This window comes from Terrapene carolina, unplaced genomic scaffold (genome assembly GCF_002925995.2).
Source record: "Terrapene carolina triunguis isolate 2854851 unplaced genomic scaffold, T_m_triunguis-2.0 Scaffold210, whole genome shotgun sequence".
Taxonomy (NCBI): domain Eukaryota; kingdom Metazoa; phylum Chordata; order Testudines; family Emydidae; genus Terrapene; species Terrapene triunguis.
Window position 1 is genome coordinate 53577474 of NW_020664561.1, and position 20004 is coordinate 53597477.

Here is a 20004-nt window from a genome sequence, read left to right on the forward strand (position 1 = left end):
CTTCTGGGGGGAGGAGCTACCTACTGTCCCTTGGTGAGTGTCTCCCTCCCTTGCTACTGGAACTATCCCCCTTTCACCGCTGGCCCCATCAAGTTCCCCCATCCATTGATTCAGGTGCATGGTGTTGATGCCTTTCTTCTCTTAGGTAAGTTCATGGGGGATATGTCCATCAATGGCTATTAACCAAGATGGTCAGGGACGCAACCCCATCCCTAAAGCTCTGACTGCCAGAAGCTGGGACTGGACAACAGCGGATGGATCACTTGATAATTGCCCTGTTCTGTTAATTCCCTCTGAAGCCTCTGGCACCAGGCCCTGTCAGAAGACAGGATACAGGGCTAGATGGACCTTTGGTCTGACCCAGTGTGGCCATTCTTATGTTCTCTGGGTATCAGTTGTATAAACTGAGAATGCCAAGGAATCAATTCCGAGTTCTTAAGGGACTCTGTGAGCACAAAATTCATGAGACACCTGAGATTATTAAAAATGTAAGGATTTAAAAATCTACTTGACTGTTTATTTTTTGCACTTCAGTCAGCTCAGACAGTGAACGTAGGCTGAACAGCTTCCCTGGGGTTTCCAGTCCCAGGTTCTGGTTCTCATGCCCTGGAACAGTGCTGCTGCTCTGAGCTCACAGCACTGCAGAAAAATGAATATTTAACTTTTTTCCAAAGTGACTTTTTAATTGAAATATTAAATATTTCATGAGCCTTTTCTGTTCAGAAGGGAAAAACACCAAATGAAGAAATTGGGCCTGATTTGCAGTTACGCAAAAAACCCTTTATGCTGTACTGGCAGCCTAACAGTGACGGAAATGGGTGATACACCCTCCATAGAGGACATCCCTGGCTTGTCTAGTGCTGGTGTATGGATTCTATCCCAGATCTCCTCTCAGCCCAGCCCCTGGTATAGGGATATGTCTGGGGTGGGTCAGGGTGTGACCAGATTGCACTGTGCTGTGCCTGTTGTCTGCTTCCCCGGGCCTGATGGGAACAAGAACAGAAGCTAGAACAGCTTGGAGGCTACTCTAATTTACCCCAGGAGCTGGGCAGGCCCCTGTCTGCCCCAGAATACAAGGATCACAAAGGTACTTTAAAGCTACCTATGTGGGCCCCCCCAACTTCAGGAATGGAGGAACTGAGAACAGGAGCCAATCGGAGAGAAGAGTTAAGAGTTGGCTCATTCAAATGGGTTTGAAAGGAGGTATTCACAGATGTTTACACCTCTGACTCCCAATCAGGGCCGGCTCCAGCATTTCTGCTGCCCCAAGCAAAAAAAAAAAAAAAAGCTGTGATCGGCGGCGGCAGTTCAGTGGCAGGTCCTTCGCTCCTAGAGGGAGTGAGGGACCTGCCGCCCCCGAATTGCCGCAGGTGCCGCCCCTCTCCCGTGGCCGCCCCAAGCACCTGCTTGTTAAGCTGGTGCCTGGAGCTGGCCCTGCTCCCAATCTTTCCATTACCTGCACAGGTGGCCTTGTATCATCCCCTTGAGTTTACAATGATTCTAATGCTCATTGATGTCAAGATGCCATTTGCCTGTGCCAGGATTTCAGAATCAGGCCTATATAACCAATCCAAACTTTAATAGGTAGGGCTGCAGCTTGCTTCCAACATTCCAGTTGGGGAAAAAATGATCTGTCATGGTCCTTTGTGAGAGCATTTGCTTCGTAAGTGTATTTGTCTAACACTCCAGTTCCGCTCAAATAAAATCTGTAATCAAAACAGATGACACTTCTAATTTAGCGAGGGCCTCTCTGATAGCACTGAGCTACAGCACTTTGAGTGGGACCATCAGTTCACATTCCTCTTCCCAATTAAATGACAAAAACTAGTTAACTAATGGAATCAAAGCAATATCCTAGATGAGCTATGTAAGAAGGTATCTGAACTGTTTACACACACTTGTTTGCTTTTTCATGACTTGAAATTAAAGTGTCAGCGCTATACTATGTTATACACTAGTTTTGAAGGGCCAAAAAAGTATACTGGGAATATATACAGTATTTTTTTTAAAGGTGCATTTACTGGGGGGCAGGGAGAGCTCATATAATGCAGATAGATTTTTCATCATTGATGAAATCTAGAGTTCCCCGGATGAAGGCAGTGCAAGCAAATCTTGGCATGCCTGTGGAGTATCTAGCTTCCAGTTGAGGGGAGGAAGGAGCCTACATAAACTTATTTAAGGAAAATAATGCAATCTGACCCACTGCTATTCCCCCTCTCCTCTGTCCTGGGAGCCCCCTGCAATTGCAGCAGATCTGCCAGGTTATCTCAGTCAGTCACAGTTAAGACTTGCCCAAACCTTGTGTTCTCTCACTCTCACCTGTGTGCATCTGGTCTCCAGAAATGCGCTTTTACAGACAATAGGAAACCGATGTTTCCCGTATGATTTTTAATCTCTCTCTCTCAGCAAAGTAAACCTTGAGAGGAATCTCTTGGGAAATGCCCTTTGATAGCCTCCAATATCTTTCACTCTGGCTTTAAAAATTCCTCCTCCTCCTCAGAAATCTCTGAAATTTCCTTTACTTCTCCCTCTTCCCCTAGGTAATGGAAGGTGACATGTGTGAGCTGGAGCCTGGCACTTTGAATGCTGAAGATCTTGATAATCATAATGCACCGAGTTTCTCTGTCATTGCCCCCCACCGCCCCGTTCACGGATTGACATTAAATGGAGTCTGTGGCAGAGATGTCGGTCGGTACAAGGAGCTGAACTCAGCAGCCCTTTATCAAGACTTACAGTTTCACAGCTTTTCCTTGGCTGAACTCAAGCAAGGTCTGAGTAATGGAACTTTGGCTTTCCTTTACTGGCTTTTATTGTTCGTACACTTTCGCTGCATCAGGGCTATGTGGATTATATATGATTGCACATGTCCAAAACGGTCTCCTTGGTCTCAGTGTTAACACACTATTATGAGACTTGGATTAATTACAGCCTCTCTTGTGGCCCGTTCACGAGGAATATGGTCATCTGTTCATAGGATGTTTTGTCTTTACCGAACAAGACTTTTAAAAGGCTGGGGTCAGATCCTTGGCTCTGAATGCTTAATAATTTTCATTTATCAGCTTCGCAGCACAAGAGCTTGCCTCTGCTCTAACTAGATTTACGTTGTATGAGCTGCGGATGTCCTCTGCTGGAAACCACAGTTCATTGCAACAAGCTCGATGTATGCTTAAGCTTTTCAGACTCAAGAAAGAGGATGAATTGCACTTTCCTTAATATTGTCTGTGCAAAATGAGCTGGGGATTTCACTTTGAAAACAGAAAGAACTGAGACTATAGTGATAAATTATAGTGTACATACTGTATAGAATGTATGGGTTGCTTGATGGTCAGCGGGATTGTAGTTTTCTGCAAATATAAGAAATAATTGCACAAATCTTCCTCCTCCCCCCCCCGTTTTTTTTTTTACCACACTACAGCTTCCATACTGATTGTAAAGATTTCCACAAGAGCTTGTTGTTAAGTGGATGAAAGTGTACATACCTTCCACAACACAAGCCAAGCCAAAGGGAAATGATGTGAAAGAGAACTGGCCAGTTCAGTCTGTCGCTTAACCATGTGATGGACCCAAAGGCATCTCTGAAGCTGCCAATACAACTGCCTCTAGAATCTGCTAAAGAACCAGATGTATGTTGCACAGCTTGGCATCTGTGTCCTATTCTTGCCAAGTGAGGAGAAAGGAGCAGGGTGTGGAGGAGAAGCAGTACAGGGCTGTGGGCTATTTGATTATGATTTAAGCTGAGAAACCAACCACAGAGCTTTGTTTAATGTGTGTGTTTCAAATTTGTAAAGACCTACTTTAAATTTTTAAAAAACTAGCAACAGTAATTCTGTAGATTGAATTAAGTGAGAGATACACCTTTTTCACAGAGAAAGGCCTTGGAGTGGGGAAAAAGAAATCTCAAATTTGTGTATAGATTAAACTGATTGCAACTATAAGGGAAAAAACCTATTTATTGCAAACTTAATAGAGTTACATTAAAGAATGTACAGAACATTTCCTAGAATCCTATGCATACTACTCCGATAGTCCCAAATGGATCTGACTGCTTGAAGTTGATATACTCATCATTTGAAGCCAGATATAAGACAGGTGTTTGAAGCTTTTGGAAAGTTAACTATCAGTTATCTTAATTTCTTATTCCTAGGAAAGTCTGACAAGCTGAATGGGTCCTTTTCAATTATTTAAATGTACTTTTCCATAAATATTTGTTTTTAAACTTAAACCAAAAATGACCATAGGATATTGTGGGGGCACTGGTGGGCCAGATCCTCAGCTGGTGTAAACTGGCCTTGCTCCGTTAATTCCAGGGAAATCATGGAGCCACACTGATTTACTCCAGCTAAGGATCCAGCCCAGTGACACCAGCTAAGGATATGTAGGGTTTCAATCCATTAGAGCTTTCTCAGATGGAGCACAACTGAACTTATGCATGTTCCACAGAGCGATTTCAAGGAGATGAATACATCATTTAGATCCATCTTCCACACTGTTTGGATTGCACACTCCAGAGAAGTGTAATGGCCCTTAAGGAACTTGTACATAATGTCCGCTTCCGTTTTTGAAAAAACGGAGACTAGAGGAAATTAGCTTCCTGAAGCTGATTTATTAGAAAAAAGCTTATTTTGCAAACTGGAAGGGAATCTATCTGTGCATTCCATATATACCAGGGCCATCCATGAAACACAATCCACTCTTTCCTAGAAGTAAGAAGCTTGTTCAGCTTTTATACAATGAGTTAAAAACCCTTTACGGATGTGATTGAATTTGAGTTCTGTTTTCTTAGGCCTCTCTTTTGCGAGTCGCACTATACTGGCGTAAGAGTCTGCAAGCACAGAAACATTTTAACCCAGCAAATACATGATACATTTGGTGAATAACAATTAGAATTGGCAGAGCACATTTTGTGGCAAGGAGATAAATCTAAATTAAATAGAGAGGCACTTGGTTAAAGTGCTGTGTAAAAACTGTCGTCAGCAATGGAAGGAATAAGACCCTATAAAATATTGGTTGCTGTATCTCTTGCAATTGCTCAGGACAACTTTATTTATTCAATTAACACCTGATTATTTTTAGGAATGTCTTTCCTTTAATGCTGTTTTTAAATTCCAGCATATTCAAATACCTTCTCATTGCATTCAAGTCTCTTTTGAATTTGTCAAACTCTTGATTTATTTAGTTAGGTGCTTTTCAAGCCAATCGCTATCCCAGTTTTAGGTATTTCCTGTCCATGAAGAGCCTGATCCCACATTTCTTCTGTAGCCAGCTCTCCCAACAAGGGTAGAATCATGTTCTAGCAGATGAGATGCTAGATTAGGACTCTGGAGACCTTGATTTAATTCCCACCCTAGCCACAGACTTCCTGTGTGACGTGGGCAATTCACTTAATCTGCCCTGTGCATCTGTTCTCATTTATTTTGAGAAAAAAATGGCTTACTACTTCTCTACCTTGCCAGAGGTGTTGGGAGGATAACATCCAGAATGGTTGTGAAGCGCTTCGACGTTATGATGCTGAGGGCTATGCAAGTACCTAGAGAGATTAACTTTAATGGCAGTTCTAGCTGTGGAAGAAATGCTGGATCAGGCCCAGGATATCCAAAACTATTTTAAAGGCCCCGAAAACACATTCCAGAAACTGTCATGATTTCACCTCTGGTATGGAACTCACCGACGGTCTCCACAGAAGCTCGCCAAGCTTGGATGGTGATGAACTATCAAGGTGGAGGGACTTCCACTGAGATTGTTCTCCACTGGCTGTGCACGAACAGGAATAACCGCAAGAGCAGCCAAGTGGATCTCAGTTGCCATGATCCAATGTAAAAGGGATCGTGTCCTAAGGCTGTCGCTGCTTCTGTTGAATTGAATGGCAAAACTCCTCATTTTAACAGGAACACGATTGGGCCGTGGGATAACCGGGTCCCAGGCCTTGTAGATCTATTTTGAATCCCAGTGATTGGGTTTTGAATCCCATGACTGGTGTCCTTTTGAAGATGACTTGAGTGTTCTGTTCTAAGTTTTCACTGTCCAGTTCTCCCCCCTTCCGCCTTCCTATAGGACTGATGCTAGTGTACATGCATGATGACACAGAAAGCCTAGAGGATAGTTTTACCATGCAGCTGACAGATGGCAAGCACACAGTCCAAGGGACACTTTACATCTACATCATGCCAGTCAACGATGAAATCCCTCATCTTTCCAGGTTAGCTATTTAAGTGACATTGAACGCAAAATGACTTTAAGAAAAAACTGCACGCAGTAGCCAGGGAAAACATGGTTTCATTCTAAGTGTTAGCATTTTGAGTAAATTGTTGTTGGTAGGAAAAAAATATTTTTTTCCTTGTACAGTAATGACATTGAATTGTAACCTGAGCCAGAGTTCAGCTAAAGCCTTGACAGACTAAATACGATTGAGTGAATGTAGGGGCATTTTAAGGACATGGTGAAATCCTGGTTGCATTGAAGTCAAGGGCAAAACTCCCACTGACTTAATTTGGGCCATAATTTTACCCTTCCTCCTCCTCCTCCTTCATCACCTTCTCCCCAGCCTCCTTCCCAACCCACAACACATCTTTCATTTCCCCCAGTCTACTTTTGACAATTACCCCCATTTACTGCAGTGCGATGAGATCCCTATTGATGCTCGTTAGCAGACAGGGGCTGAATCTGCTCTCTTTACATGTTAACCCTCCTATTGACTTCAATAGGTGCTGAATGGATCCAGAGCGCGCAACCTGCAGTGCCAAATGCTCTGAACATGCCTTTTGTGAGGTGCTATTGCTGCTGTTCTTACAATGTTTTTAAGTTAACTCCTGCTCTGACTGAAGAGGAATAATCTCGTGTGTTGTAGCCTGTTCATGATCTTGCTAAAACAACCATGTTCTTTTTAATTTGGAAATATTCTACGGCAAATGCAGGAAAAACTAATTTTCCTCAAAACAAGTTTATTTGTATGTAATTTGTGTGTATGTACAAAACCTGAAAGTTAAGCTTACAAGTATTAAGGCCACGTTTTCCAATTCCAGTGTTTAGGCCCCAAAGTAAATGGCCTGATTTTCAGGAAAACACCTACAAAATTAACTTCAATTCTCAGCCCTCTGTAAATCAGTTTGTTCAGATGTCTAATTACTACAGCTAGTGGAAATATTTTTCCCGAAAAAATAATTTTTTGATTAAGGGTTTGTAAAACCACAAACCTCGAAACAAAATAAAACAACAAAAGTTTAGTTATCAGAATCTGAAAATGTTTTGTTTTTCATTAACTGATGTTGTTGTTGTTGTTGAAAGTTGAAAATAATGTAGGAAAAATTTCAATTAATTTTTTTCATGGGGAAAAAATTATACATTTGTGGACCAGTTCTACTAGTTGCAGATATAGATGCCCAACTTTCGGTACCGAGCTTTGAAAACTGAGCCCCGAAGGCTTGTTTAGATATCTATGTGCTGATTTTAATTTGAAAATTTGGCCCATAATCTAAGGTGCAGTGCAGAGGTGGCTGTTGCTCTCACTCTGGGGTAGGGAGTGGGGAGTGACACTGTGGTATGTTCCAAAGGGGAATGACTTCCATGTCTGGAGTGAAATTTTGAACCCTCTGAAGTCAATGGCAAAACTCCCATTGACTTCAATGGGGCTGGGATTTCACCCCTTAGAGATCAGGCTTCAAAACCTGTCTTGGCTCTGAGAGAGAAAAGCAATTTGGTGACCTCCACGAAGGCAAGCCATCATACAGTCTAGTACAATTAATAGTCTCTGTTCAAGGGTCTGTTCAAAGCCTATTGAAGTCATTGGACTTTATATCAAGCCCTAAAAGGACTGTGTGGAGAAGTCTGCTCTTTCCAGTGGTGTTACAGACTCTTAGTTTATTGAAGAGTTTCCATCAAATGAAGGAGAGGCCTGGTAGTGGTTCAGTATGTTTCATAAGAGGGTTTCAAAAGTTGCCAGACATATAATCGTGAAAAATAAATTTGATAGGTCGAGCACAAAGTAACGGATTGTATTTCTTTTATTGGCCTCGCATATATAGGAAGAGAGTCCAGGGGTAAGGACATTAACCTCGGATATGAGAGATCTTGGTTTGATTCCTTGTTCTACCATAGATTTCCTATGTGATCTGGGGCAAGTCATTTTGTGTCAGGTCGCATCTGTAAAATGGGCGTAATAGTACTTCCTTATTTCACAGGTGTGTTGAGTAGAGCTTGGTGTGAAATGGTATACCAATCCTGCGAGAATTTTTGAGATTTCAAAAACTTTTCCTGTTCTGAATTGGGGCAAAAAGATGAACACTCAAAATTTTTCACAAACTGAAAACCTTCCCTCCCCTGCCCCCCTCCCCCCCAAAAAAAATTGGAATGGGCCAATTGAAAAGTTTTGTTTCAATAATTTTAAAATGTTTCATTTTTGCTTCAATCTTTTAAAATGTTATAAATTTTATTTTAGCTTAAATTTTTAAACAAAAAGTCATTTCGTCCTGATAAATGGAACATTTTTTGCTTTAGAAAATTTTGATATGAGACATTTTGAAAATCCCAAAACTTTTTTTTCAAAATGGGAAATTCTTTGAAATCAATTATTTCCCATGAACAGTTTCAATTTAAACAAATTCCTGACCATCTGTAGTTGTGAGGATAAATATCATGCCTGTATTTCAAAGCATAGATTAATAAGCTTGATGAATGTATAAAACAAAATGTTATTCTGATTTTTCTTCCTTAAAAGATCCCTGGATATTTGGGACCCTTTCTGGCATCCTTGTCAGAGAAAGAGTTCAGCGATTCACTTCATCTTGTCCTTCTCCATAGTGAAGCAGCAGACTGAGGAGTACTCAGTTTGGTATTGATACTCCACATATTTGAAATGGCCTTGGGTATGTTCCCAGAGCATCATGTGTGTATTTTTAAAATGTTTATAGATGCTGTAAACATTGAACGGTTACAAAATGGCAGAGTCCCTGCTTTCTGCCTGGATTTCCTCTGGGGCTCACCTGTTCAGAGTGTGCAAAACTTTCTCCTCTATGAGGGAAACATCGCTAACCTTTCATCCCTGACTTTCAAGTTATGGAGCCCTGGGGCAATGGAGATTTATGACAATCCCTCCCCCCAAATGTCGCAATGTAACATCAGAAGTTTGACGGTACTCGACTGTACTTAATAATATTCAGGGCTGGCCTTTGGTCAAACAGCTCTCTGGAGGAGCCAGAGTTTGGAGCTTCCCAGAGTACAGAAGGCTGCCATCAGGAAGCAAGGGACAGGCTACACCACTTGACCTATTGAGGCCACTTCCAGCCCTACATTTCTATGATTCTCAGTTATTTGATGCATTTAACCACCTTTTTGTCTCATGGAATCTCCATCACAGTTGGCTGTGATTAATCAGATTTATTTGGTGTTCAAATTAATTGAACAAATAACTTTTTAAATTTTTTACACTCTGGGGACTGAGCAATATTAGTCAAAATTTGAGTCATGATAAACCAGAGGAGGCAAATGGTATTGTTTCTTTTTCCTTTCTGGATAAAGATGGAAGCACTTACACCAACAGTGAGTACCAGTGTTTGTGCAACCTTTACTCTTGTTGGTGGGTACTTACTCATGTGACTAATCCTATTGATGACAATGGGATTACCCAGCGAGTAAGTGTTCACCATCATGAGTAAGGGTTGTACAACTGGGCCCTGTAAATTTACGACACAAGTACTTATGCATGCAATTTTGATATTTCCTTTCTGCAAACTATAAGTCAGAAGAACATGATCACTTGAATGTCTGTGCAATGCAAACACAAAAAGAGAGGGTGACAGCAGTTGAAGGAAATTCATTTTAAACAAATTTAAAATATTTTCTTGCAAAATTTTTTTGTATTATTCACCTATGCACTCATAATAGGATTGAAAATTTTCTGTTCATTCTTGCCTGTTAATTTAGGAATTATAAGGCTTAATTGGCTCCTATGGTTGTAATGGAAAGCAGTGTAAAAATTAAAAATAACTACCGAGTTTTGAGAGATCTTCTTCCAGCAAAGGAGAACCACACAATGCTACTTGTGCACCATCCGTAGCCTGTGATTCTGGAAAAGGACATAACTCATATGTAGACATAGGCAGGACTTTTCATTCAAGTACCATAATAAATGTTTGTTTAAAGTAAAGATAAAAAACCCTACGTGCTTGATGCTAAGACAAGCCTGTTCATGCCTAATAAATTGGAGAAATTGCTCAAGAATACTTCATCCGTATGAAAACATGAGCCCTGTACTGCTGCCAAGAGAAGTGAGACCTGTGGTCTCATGCTGTGTAAAGTGATGGTCACACAAATTAGCGTTTCCTGGGTATGGCTCTCTCTCGAACACAATTTTCCTGAAATGTGAAAACATTCTAGGGAAATTACTAGATATTATTTACTTTTTTCAGCCAAATATTCCCCATTTGGGTACGTTCACCTTTTTGCATAGCTGTTTAGCTTACCAAGCCCCAAAATGGAGCCTGAGGTACCATCTTTAGATAATCTGAGCAGCAGAGCAACATCACACCACTTCCTCCATTTAAAATTCAAGGGAGATGTGGGGTCAGGGAGGGATAAAGCATGGGCAGGAAGCCTTGTTGGCAGCAGTCTTGTGGTGGGTGCTGTACAAACATATAAAGACATTCTGTGCCATCCCCAAGAGTTTCCAGATTAAAAAAAATAGGCTCATCTCCTTGCTCACACCCCAACTGATCACTAATTTGTCCAGGAACTAACTGACCTTTCTATCAAGCCACTTCACTCATATTCTTTTCAATGCCTCGTTTCCCTCCCCTCCCTTGTTAGTGTTGCTGCTGCTTTAGTGGCAGCCTGACAAAGTTTTCTACCTCCCAAAGGTTTTTGGCCTCACCCCTGGGAGATGGCCATGGCTGGACCCAAGGAGGTAGCGTGGGATAATGGTACTGGATCTGAGACACACACTGGCCTCCCAGGGCTGGATAGGGGAGCAGCTTCCTGACATTTCTGGTTTTTTTTCTGACCAGCTCAGAAAAAGAACAACCCTCCATTGCACTGATCTGAGTGTAGTGTTATGTAAAATACATCCTCTGGAGCTAGTAGCCGCTGTGCAAGATAGAGACATGGCTAAGTGCAAAGAGGAACAGGAATTTCAGCTCACAGATTATAGTTGTACAATGCCAGTTGTGAAGTGATGTGCCTTTAGTTTATTCACCTGGTGTCCCATTTCGTGTCTTCCTGCAGGTTTGGAAGTTGATGAGAATAAGGTCATTTCCAGTGTAGCATTAGAAGCAGAAGACAAAGATTCCCCCAGGGATAAACTCCATTACATCATCAACAATGTGCAAAAATTAGGGAACCTAAAGTTAAAGGTGCTGACATCTTTCAGTGTCCATCTATTTTTAACTTGTAAGCATGCAGCGTTCCCACTTAATTCTGAACACAGTATTCGCACACCTGAAGTGGTCCACACTTAACCTCTTGCATGGTTTGCCTTTATTGATAACATAAATAGTAACAATAAAACATAAACCGCAGCCAAAATTCTCCTGATTTTGGTTAGTCCTAGGGGTTCACCCTGTAGTACCTCTCTTTCTCTTTCCCAAATTTCCTTTGCCTCAGAAATAAAAGGATTTCAGTGTCTACCCTTTTTGAATTAAAGCTAATAGGACCCACCCGATCTGACATAAACATGAGCCAGTAGACATAACCCTACATCACTGTGCAGAGTCTTTTTAGCATCTGACATTAGGATAAGTCAGCAGAAAAATGTCACCTCTCTATACTGAGTCCTAGAAACTGACACTTTGCTCCCTGACTCTTTGAACCATCTCTTGTAATGAAACATTATAACTGACTTTTATATTGGTTCACTAAGCCACTATGCTGTCTTCTTCCTTTTATAATTAAGCAACTTGAGAAATCCATTGGGGTCAATAAATTTTGAGAACGCTTATATAAAACAGAATATAAATTGGATAGTCTTGCCATCAGAAGCCAGTAAAAGTCAATACCTTTATGTGGCACCTCTACAAATGGCATTATGTCATTGCAAAATATTAGCAAGAAATTGTAAGGTTTTTATGCAGGGCTATAAAATGTAATGAGTCTCACATAATTTACTAATATAAATGCGTATGTGTGGAGGGAGTGAGGGAGTGATTTTAAAAGTAGAATTCCAGCTTTTTGTCATCTTGTGTGCATGAGGAAATCTAGGTCATAGAAATATATTACAGTGTATTTCAGCATTGTTTGTTTTGCTTTGCTTGCTGGGAATGCCCAAAAAATCGTTTCAGGAGTCAGGTGGTCATGCTTGACAATTTTTCAGTAAAAATAGCAAAATGGTAAGAAAATGGAAAATGTTATGGTGCTAGTTAGGATGGCTATATTAGTTCTTGGCTATGGTATAGCGCTTTAACTGTCTGCTGATGCCTGCTCGATGAAGCAAAAATGTTGTAGATTTTTTAAAAAAACAAGGTGCTATATTTCAGTGCTCAAAGTTTGCTTTTTTTTTAAAATGTATATATAATTATATGACCAATCTTTTGAGTCGTTAATTTTATAAGGGGATCATCTGAATGAGGTTTTATGTTACAGTTCTGAATGCTTGAGTTGTGACAAAGTTAAACATGATCTGTGAAGTTGGGGAAATAAGTTCATTGCTTCTTCACTGTTCAGTCTCATGGACATAAGCAAACATGTTTGCTAATAAAAATGTAGAGTAGGGATTGAGCCTTCTAAATAAAAAGCCCAAGTTCTCTGGGAGATGGTTTAAATGACAAGCTCAGCTTTTTGTCCTGTCTGATAATACCGGTCAATAATGACAGCAAGCTGATCAAAACTGGAGGAGGAAAGGGTATGATAGACCGTATTCATTAAATATCCATGCTAGACATTATATAGGAGCAAGAGTAAATATTCAATAGTGAGACTGTTTAACCAAATCAAAACTCTTTTCAGGTGCCACAACTGTTCATTATTACGTGTATGAATGAACGGTCCTTTCAGTCCAACAACAGCTTCATTAATATTCTTAACTTCTTACCAGATTCAGAGCTAAAGAGTTAGAAGTTCTAAAAGATGGCAAACAATCAAATTGCCCAATTTTTGTGGGTTTTGGAAGCGTGACTTTGTAGGACTGTAAACGGGGCTGTGGCTTCAATGAAAGTAATATATATATAATTAAGGATCTTCACAGGTCCTAATATTCACATTTGGAACCCAACATATTTGGGTGTTTTCAGCATTGCTACCTCCTCTGATGTGTGCGAAGTCTTCCGTGGGCAGGTGAGATGCAGTGCAGGAGCTTGCTGGCTGGGATGATGCTGAGGGAATAGCGTGATGGTCACTGTGTAGGGTAAGTTATTAGCCATAAAGATTAGGATAATAATAAATGCATCCAAAATTAACTTGTGCCTCTGCGTTTCAAAAGACTAACAAGTATGGTGGCAACATTGAACTTGAAGAAGAATACCGTTGGGTTCAAAGTGCCTGCTGTGATTGCTGCCGGCCTAGGTGGACTCCTAACCCTCTTCTGCCCTCCCATCCTCATCACCATAGCAACACCCTCACATTCCGACAAGTTCTTGCTACCCCAGTCTCTCCCTCCCTTTTCCCTGGCAGACTCCAGACACTTGGAAGATATTCTTCTCTAGGCTCCTCCAAGAGGTAAGTGACCTACTGTAACTCTCCTCCCAGCAGACTCCCAGCACCCCACAGCCCTGTCCTACTCTGTAGCTCTTGACAAACATAGAGTGCTCAGTTAGGGGCAACATTCACCTGAATCTTTTAAAGTATTTGTCTTTGGGAAAGGGTCTGGGGTGAATTTTGATCATGTTCTTACTCTAGAAGTCAGTTCATAAAGGTGAAAGCTATTTCTAGTACTGTGGACATAAATGGTTGTAGATGCTACAGGTTTGTGCAGGGTTGTACATAATGCCTCTTTGCGATAGCCAAGACAATTATGAATGTACCCTAGGGTGTGAAGCTGCTGTTTGTGGTGTCTAGACTTGTGATTACTGAAATTGAATTAAACTGGAGGAAATTAGGCTGGAAGGAGAGCGGGCTCCTGGAGGGAGGGAGTGGGGAGAATGGAAAAGACAAAAAAACTATAGTACTCATCCTAACAACTCTGTACACCCCCTGAACAGCAAAAGCCCCCACATGTCATCCTGATGTTTGGAAGAAGACTATTTTGCTGCTGTTTGTTTTTTGTTTTGTTTTGTTTTTTTAAAGTGAGCTGCAAAGAAGCCATAATGGCACTTTTTACCATGCCCTATAAAAGCAGTGCATGCATACCAGAGGCTGCCAGTCTGAAAAGGCCAAACTGACTAAACATCCTCAGCAACTCCCTGCCCATCCTGCCTCCACCTGGGCCTTTTGAATTAGTTGCTTTAGAGATAACAAGACTTTGCGGTCGGTGATAGGTCCCAGCTGAACTAGTCTAACTCTAGATAGAATTATTCTGGCAAATAGTTCGAAAACATAATCCAGTATCGAGACAGAGTTTGGGATGGAGTGGAAGGGACACCGAACCACTGATGGGAAAAGGCTATTGATAGTGGACTAGTCTATCTCTTGCTCTGGGCAACCCTTTTCTGGTTCCTCTCTTCTATTTCTTTAGTTGTCTTTTTCTAATATCTTCTCATCATGATATCTAAGTGCTTAGTGCCTCCCCTTTGGCAGAACACCTGCTTCTGGCCAGCTAGCAAGTACAAATAGAAACACCTGAGTGTCAGCTATGAACATTACAGTGTGCTACAATGGACCCATCTGCAGTATTTGGCACATGCCGGGGATTTTTATATGTGACTGGCTGGGAAGTAGGATACCAGAGAGAGACAGAGGGGGGTGTGAGCGTCCGCTGGGCAGACAGAAAACATTGTTTTGGTAAGGGTGCCAACTAGGGTTAGGTGGGACAGTCTGGATTTCTCCCAAATAAAAATTTCTAGGTTGATTTTAGAAAGGCAGGAGGTAGGTTTCCAGAAGAACAAGCTTAGGTGTGAACATTAGTAGTTGTTTCATTTCTTTAGAGACTAAAGCTAGTACCCCTAATAATACTTCCCTCAAAAGGCTTATTGTACGTTACTCCATCGCATGTACCATGTCTTGTGGATTGGCCCATGTGTTAGCTGTGGAAAAGGCGCCCCAGTGGGTTTTTCTTTTTTTATTTGTGGGTACAGATCCAACCATTTCATTCTGTTTTTCAGGCCATGTCATGCTGGACCACTCTGTATCCTGGAATGAATTTCATTCAAGAGGATGTGGACATGAGCCTCCTCTGGTATTTCCATACTAACATCCTGGGTCTAAAGAGTTATGATCGTTTTCAGTTTTATGTGACAGATGGGGAGAACAGCTGCCCACCGGAAAGCTTCTACATCTCCATTAGAAATGTGGGCAAAGGTAGGAAATGAGCCTACAGCAATCATGGGAAGGTTTAGCCCAATATATCCAGTTCACCTAAGTGAAAACTGCAGCGTGTTAAAAAGAAAGGAAATGCTCCTTTTCCCTTTATGTGGCACTGATGTATTTTAAAATGCATGGGCGAAGTTTGTAGTTCATTTCCTCCGAAGAGGCCAGCTCCTCCCGGCATTCTGATGAACAAACTCATTAGAATAAAATCCATTATGCGCATAACTAATGACACAAGTTGACAAATCTGTTGACAATTATGGCCACATCCCTCATGCGTTTACTCATAACTCATTGAAGTGGCCAAGAGAAGGGAGTTCAGTCCAGAAGTCTTACAGCTCACCAGCTCCAAGCGCAGTGGTCTGAGATTATTTCCCCATTGGATTATAAAACTGTCATTAGTGAAGGTAACTCTCAAGGTCCGGGGCACAAGACCGTGAGCCGTTCTCGGGAGACCTAAAATCTCTTTGTAGGCAGGGTGGGGGTATTCCTGGGCTCTTATTCTTCTAGCTGGGTGGAAAAAAAATCACACAAGGTCTGTTCCAAGCACTATCGCATGTCCTTTAGAAATGAATAGAAATCAAATTGAGACACCAGTGTACTCAGAGTGTTAAATTTTACTAAATTCTTGCCAGGCGGCTGTAATTTATTGAATGTAGGTTTTGTGAAATAGTGCTCCAGTCAGTGAGAAATTGGCACAAGAGAAATGGAGGCAGCTAATTCTCAGGGGGTCCTTGTTGGCAAAAACCCTCTATTGAGTCCTCATGCTACTTGTGCTCATAACTGCCGAAAAACCAGGAGTGCCATCTGCAAACTGTGATTCATAAACACTCTGTCAGTCTGCCATGTACCCTGACATCATGAAATAACAAGAAGCAGCATTGTAATAAAGAGAGGAGGTTTGCAGTCGACCAATTAAATGCATCTAATTTATTTCTGTTACAGCTGAGGCTTTATTTATTAGTAAACAGCTGCATTTGTTACACTTTTTTTTTTAAACTAGGCGTGTGCCAACTGGCACTTTTGATAATCCATTAATCCTAAATAATCATCTGGGTACTTCATGGATGCTGGAAAAAAGGAGAGAAAAGGTTATTAAAAGTTAAAATGTAACCTTGCAAGTAGGATGGAGGGTACTATCCTGCAGTTGGCCTGCATGAGTTACAGTGACGTAAAGTTAGCAGGGCAACTTGTGTGCTAAGTATACACCCTCATGCACCCGCCTTGGCAGTCAACTACAAGAGAGGTAAACCCCATGCAGGATCTGACCCTATGAATTTTAAACATAGCCTGTATGTGAAGAAGGAGCATTTTGCCTGCTGGTTTCCCTTCCCTCCCCCTTTCTTAATGCTAACTTGATTCTCAGCATCACTAAGAATCCGCTAATTGGTTGTCAAAGTCTAATTAGCTGACATTACAAAAAGTGTGTGTGTATATGTATATATATATAGATATGTGTGTGTGTGTGTGTATATATATATATAGAGAGAGAGAGAGAGATTTGCCTTTTATAATTGGAGCTGAAAACCCAACCTTTCCCCCATCTCCCCCGGTGTGTGTTAATTGAGTTCTAGGACTTTTCAGTGTATTTTTAATGCTCTCTCCTTTTCAGTGCCCTGGAAAGCTTGGCAGTTAATGAGACAATAATATGTGCAATCAAGGAAAAATGTGGTACAAAATAGGCAAAGGCTTGTGCAATTGGGGGTGGTGACTGGAGTGTGTGTGTAGGGGAGGGAGTGGGTCTCTCTAAATTGGGGTCACAAAACTAGTACAAATCCATGAATTTCCCCCTTGTATGCGTTTTCCACCCCACCTCCACTTCCCAAGTGGGAATAATACTTGTAAAGAACTGTTTTACTATCTAAAAGGGGTGCCCTTGTGACAAGTGTTTGATGCAGGAGTAACTGGATGAAATTCTCTGGTTTGTGTTATACAGAAGGTCACACTAGATGAACTGATGTACCCTTCTGGTCTTAAAATCTATGAATCCATTAAGAGTCTCTTCCATCACCCTGTCCTTCTAATATACGTTCTGATACTGTGCTCATCACCATGGTATCTGAGCACCTTCCAGCAGTGCCTTATGCATCATGACTAACATCTGCCATGTGTTGTTTGTTCCCTCATCCTCTTCCCGGGGGAGAAGTGTATGCAGTGGAGTGTCTTGTTTTGGTAGGGTTTTTAAAATATACGTGTTGCAGTGTATTTTTTAAAAGGCATTGCTCCTAAAAAGAGGTGGGCGCACATAGGTGTCCTGTACGTGACACACGATACATTTACTTTTTCAGCCATATTGTCCTCTTTTCCACCTTCTCTCTTCCTCCCCGGCACCATTCCCTCTGTACCTGCTTTTAAACTGTCCCCTCTGCTCCTCTTGTCATCCTAACTTCTCTGTACCTTCTACCGCAAACCCACCAATGTTCTATTTCAAGTAGAAGGTTCAAGCCCACGATGTTTGAGCAAGTTCATAACAAAAGGCACGCAAATCTCCCCGACCCTGGCAGAGAGAGAGAGAGAGTGAATGCACAGTGGCCATTTAAACCTAATGGAACTTTCAAGAAGCTGCCTGTAAAAACGCTGAGGGCTGAGAATGCCCAAGTCAGAGAGGCTGGGCAATATTGCCAGTCTTGGGAGTCCAACTGTGTTTTTTCTCTAGGTTATTGGATATGGAAATGATTTATCATTTAAAAAAAAAACATAGTAGGGCCAAAATCTGCCATCAAATAAAAATGACTTCACTAGAAATCTGATGCTAGAATTTGTAACCCGTCTCAATTTGTACCCTATGTATATTGAAATATAAGAAAAAAGTGATAAGAACAGTAGTTGATTGGACTAACCAGAAGAAAACTGACATCTTTCTGTATTAATCTGATTTTAACATATTATTCTAATTCCAGGTACTACAGTATTATGCTGCAAAGATGGGTTTTTTTTAAATAAATTACTAGATGATGTGCAATGACCAAGCTATTCAAACATAGGTGCTTAAAATGAGTCACCTAGGCTCTGCTTCAGCATGTCCTGAAGTTAACGTGACATACATGTGTGTTTTAAGAGCTTTGTTGAATCTGGGCCCTAATTCCATAGTTAGAGACTAACTAGATGGCCTAATCTTCAAAGGTGCTAGGTACCTGCGGCTTTTATAAATTCCACTACAAGTGTGGACACTCAACATCTCAGACTTCATTCCTAGGGCCTTGTCTGCACTGACACTTTTTGGGACGTCTCCCACCATTGCACAACTCAGGTGCAACTCCACTGGTACTAGCAATGGTATGGGCGCTACCCTCGACCAGCTGCTGGCGTTCTTAGCACCGCATTATCTAGCACGACTCTGAGAATGGTTTGATAACTTGATATTGTTGGTCTAAACAGATCCATGACAGCAAGGGAAAGATTCCCCAAAACTGCCAGTTAGACACAACTTAAGCATCTCAAGTTGGGCATCTCAGTGTAAAGACTACTCTTGAGAACTTGGCCCCAAACCTTTCTGCCTTATTTTTCCCCTTCTGTAAAATGGGGATAATAATACTTGCGCACCTTGTGGTGTTTTGTGATGATCAATTCAATAGCGTTTGAAAAATACTATATACATTTTGCAAAGAAAACTAAATTCCTTAATTTGTTTTAAGATGTAAATATGAGTGGCTAAATCCTCAGCTTGTGTAAATTGCCATAGCTGCATGGCCTTCAAGTGAGCAACAACAATTTACACAAGTTGAGGCTCTGGCTTGCTACAGCTGAGTATCTGCATAATCTTATATTTGTAACCTCTGTGCTCCATCCCCTCTATTTCCCTGCACCCCATAATGTTCGTTCCTCTCATTTGTTTAGTCTTGCCTTTTATTTAGATAGAAGCTCTTTAGAGCAGGGGATGTGCCTGTTTTTGTTAATGTAATGCTTAGCACACTGTGGGCCCCAGAAATGTAAGAAATAGTAACAACACTAGAATGAACACACAACCCTTCAGTGGCTGGCAGCCTTCTGTCACCACAGGCTTGGATGTATTTTTTTAAACATTGCCATTGGGTTACAGAGTTACCTTGGGTAACTTCACCTCCCCGTGCCTCACTTTCCCATCTCTAAAATGGGGAAATTGATGCTGATCTTGGAAAGTGCTTTGAAGTATATTGATGACGCTAGCTATGCTGACCCTACCTACAGTGTAGACACTACCTACGCCGATAGGAGGGATTCTCCCATTGGCGTAGGTAATACACGTCCCTGAAAGGCTGGCTTAACTATGCTGCTCACCCCTGACTGATGTAGGTAAACCGACCTAATTGTCTAATGTCTAACAAGCCATAGGGGCTTATCCCTCAAATTTTCAAGGTGCCCTTATGCTGAGTGTTGTGATCACAGTGGACTGAAGTCAGTTACATTTTGGGGACAGGGGAAAAAATTGTTTTATAGGCCCACTCAAAAATGCTAAGGCCTTGTGTAGTTGCCACAAAGCCTGATTAAGGGGGAGCACAGAGGCTGTATCTCCTGAGTTTCAGACAAGCTCCCTGACTTCTGGACCATCCTTCCCCTGCCAGCTTTGTTCCTCTCTCCTTGACTTTGATGTTTCCTCCCACACGCCTTGATCTCTTTTGGAAATAGCCTGGAAATGGCTCCCAG

General features: G+C 41.5%; 1 protein-coding gene across 1 annotated transcript in view; it reads left to right on the forward strand.

Moving 5' to 3' along the window:
- LOC112115971 (FRAS1-related extracellular matrix protein 1-like) overlaps nt 1-20004 on the forward strand; it is a 92609-nt gene that overhangs the window by 39724 nt on the left and 32881 nt on the right. Inside the window, 5 exon segments of the mRNA XM_029912329.1 lie at nt 1127-1191; nt 2541-2769; nt 6052-6198; nt 11206-11339; nt 15177-15372. Of these exon segments, the coding sequence (XP_029768189.1) occupies nt 1127-1191; nt 2541-2769; nt 6052-6198; nt 11206-11339; nt 15177-15372 (771 nt within the window).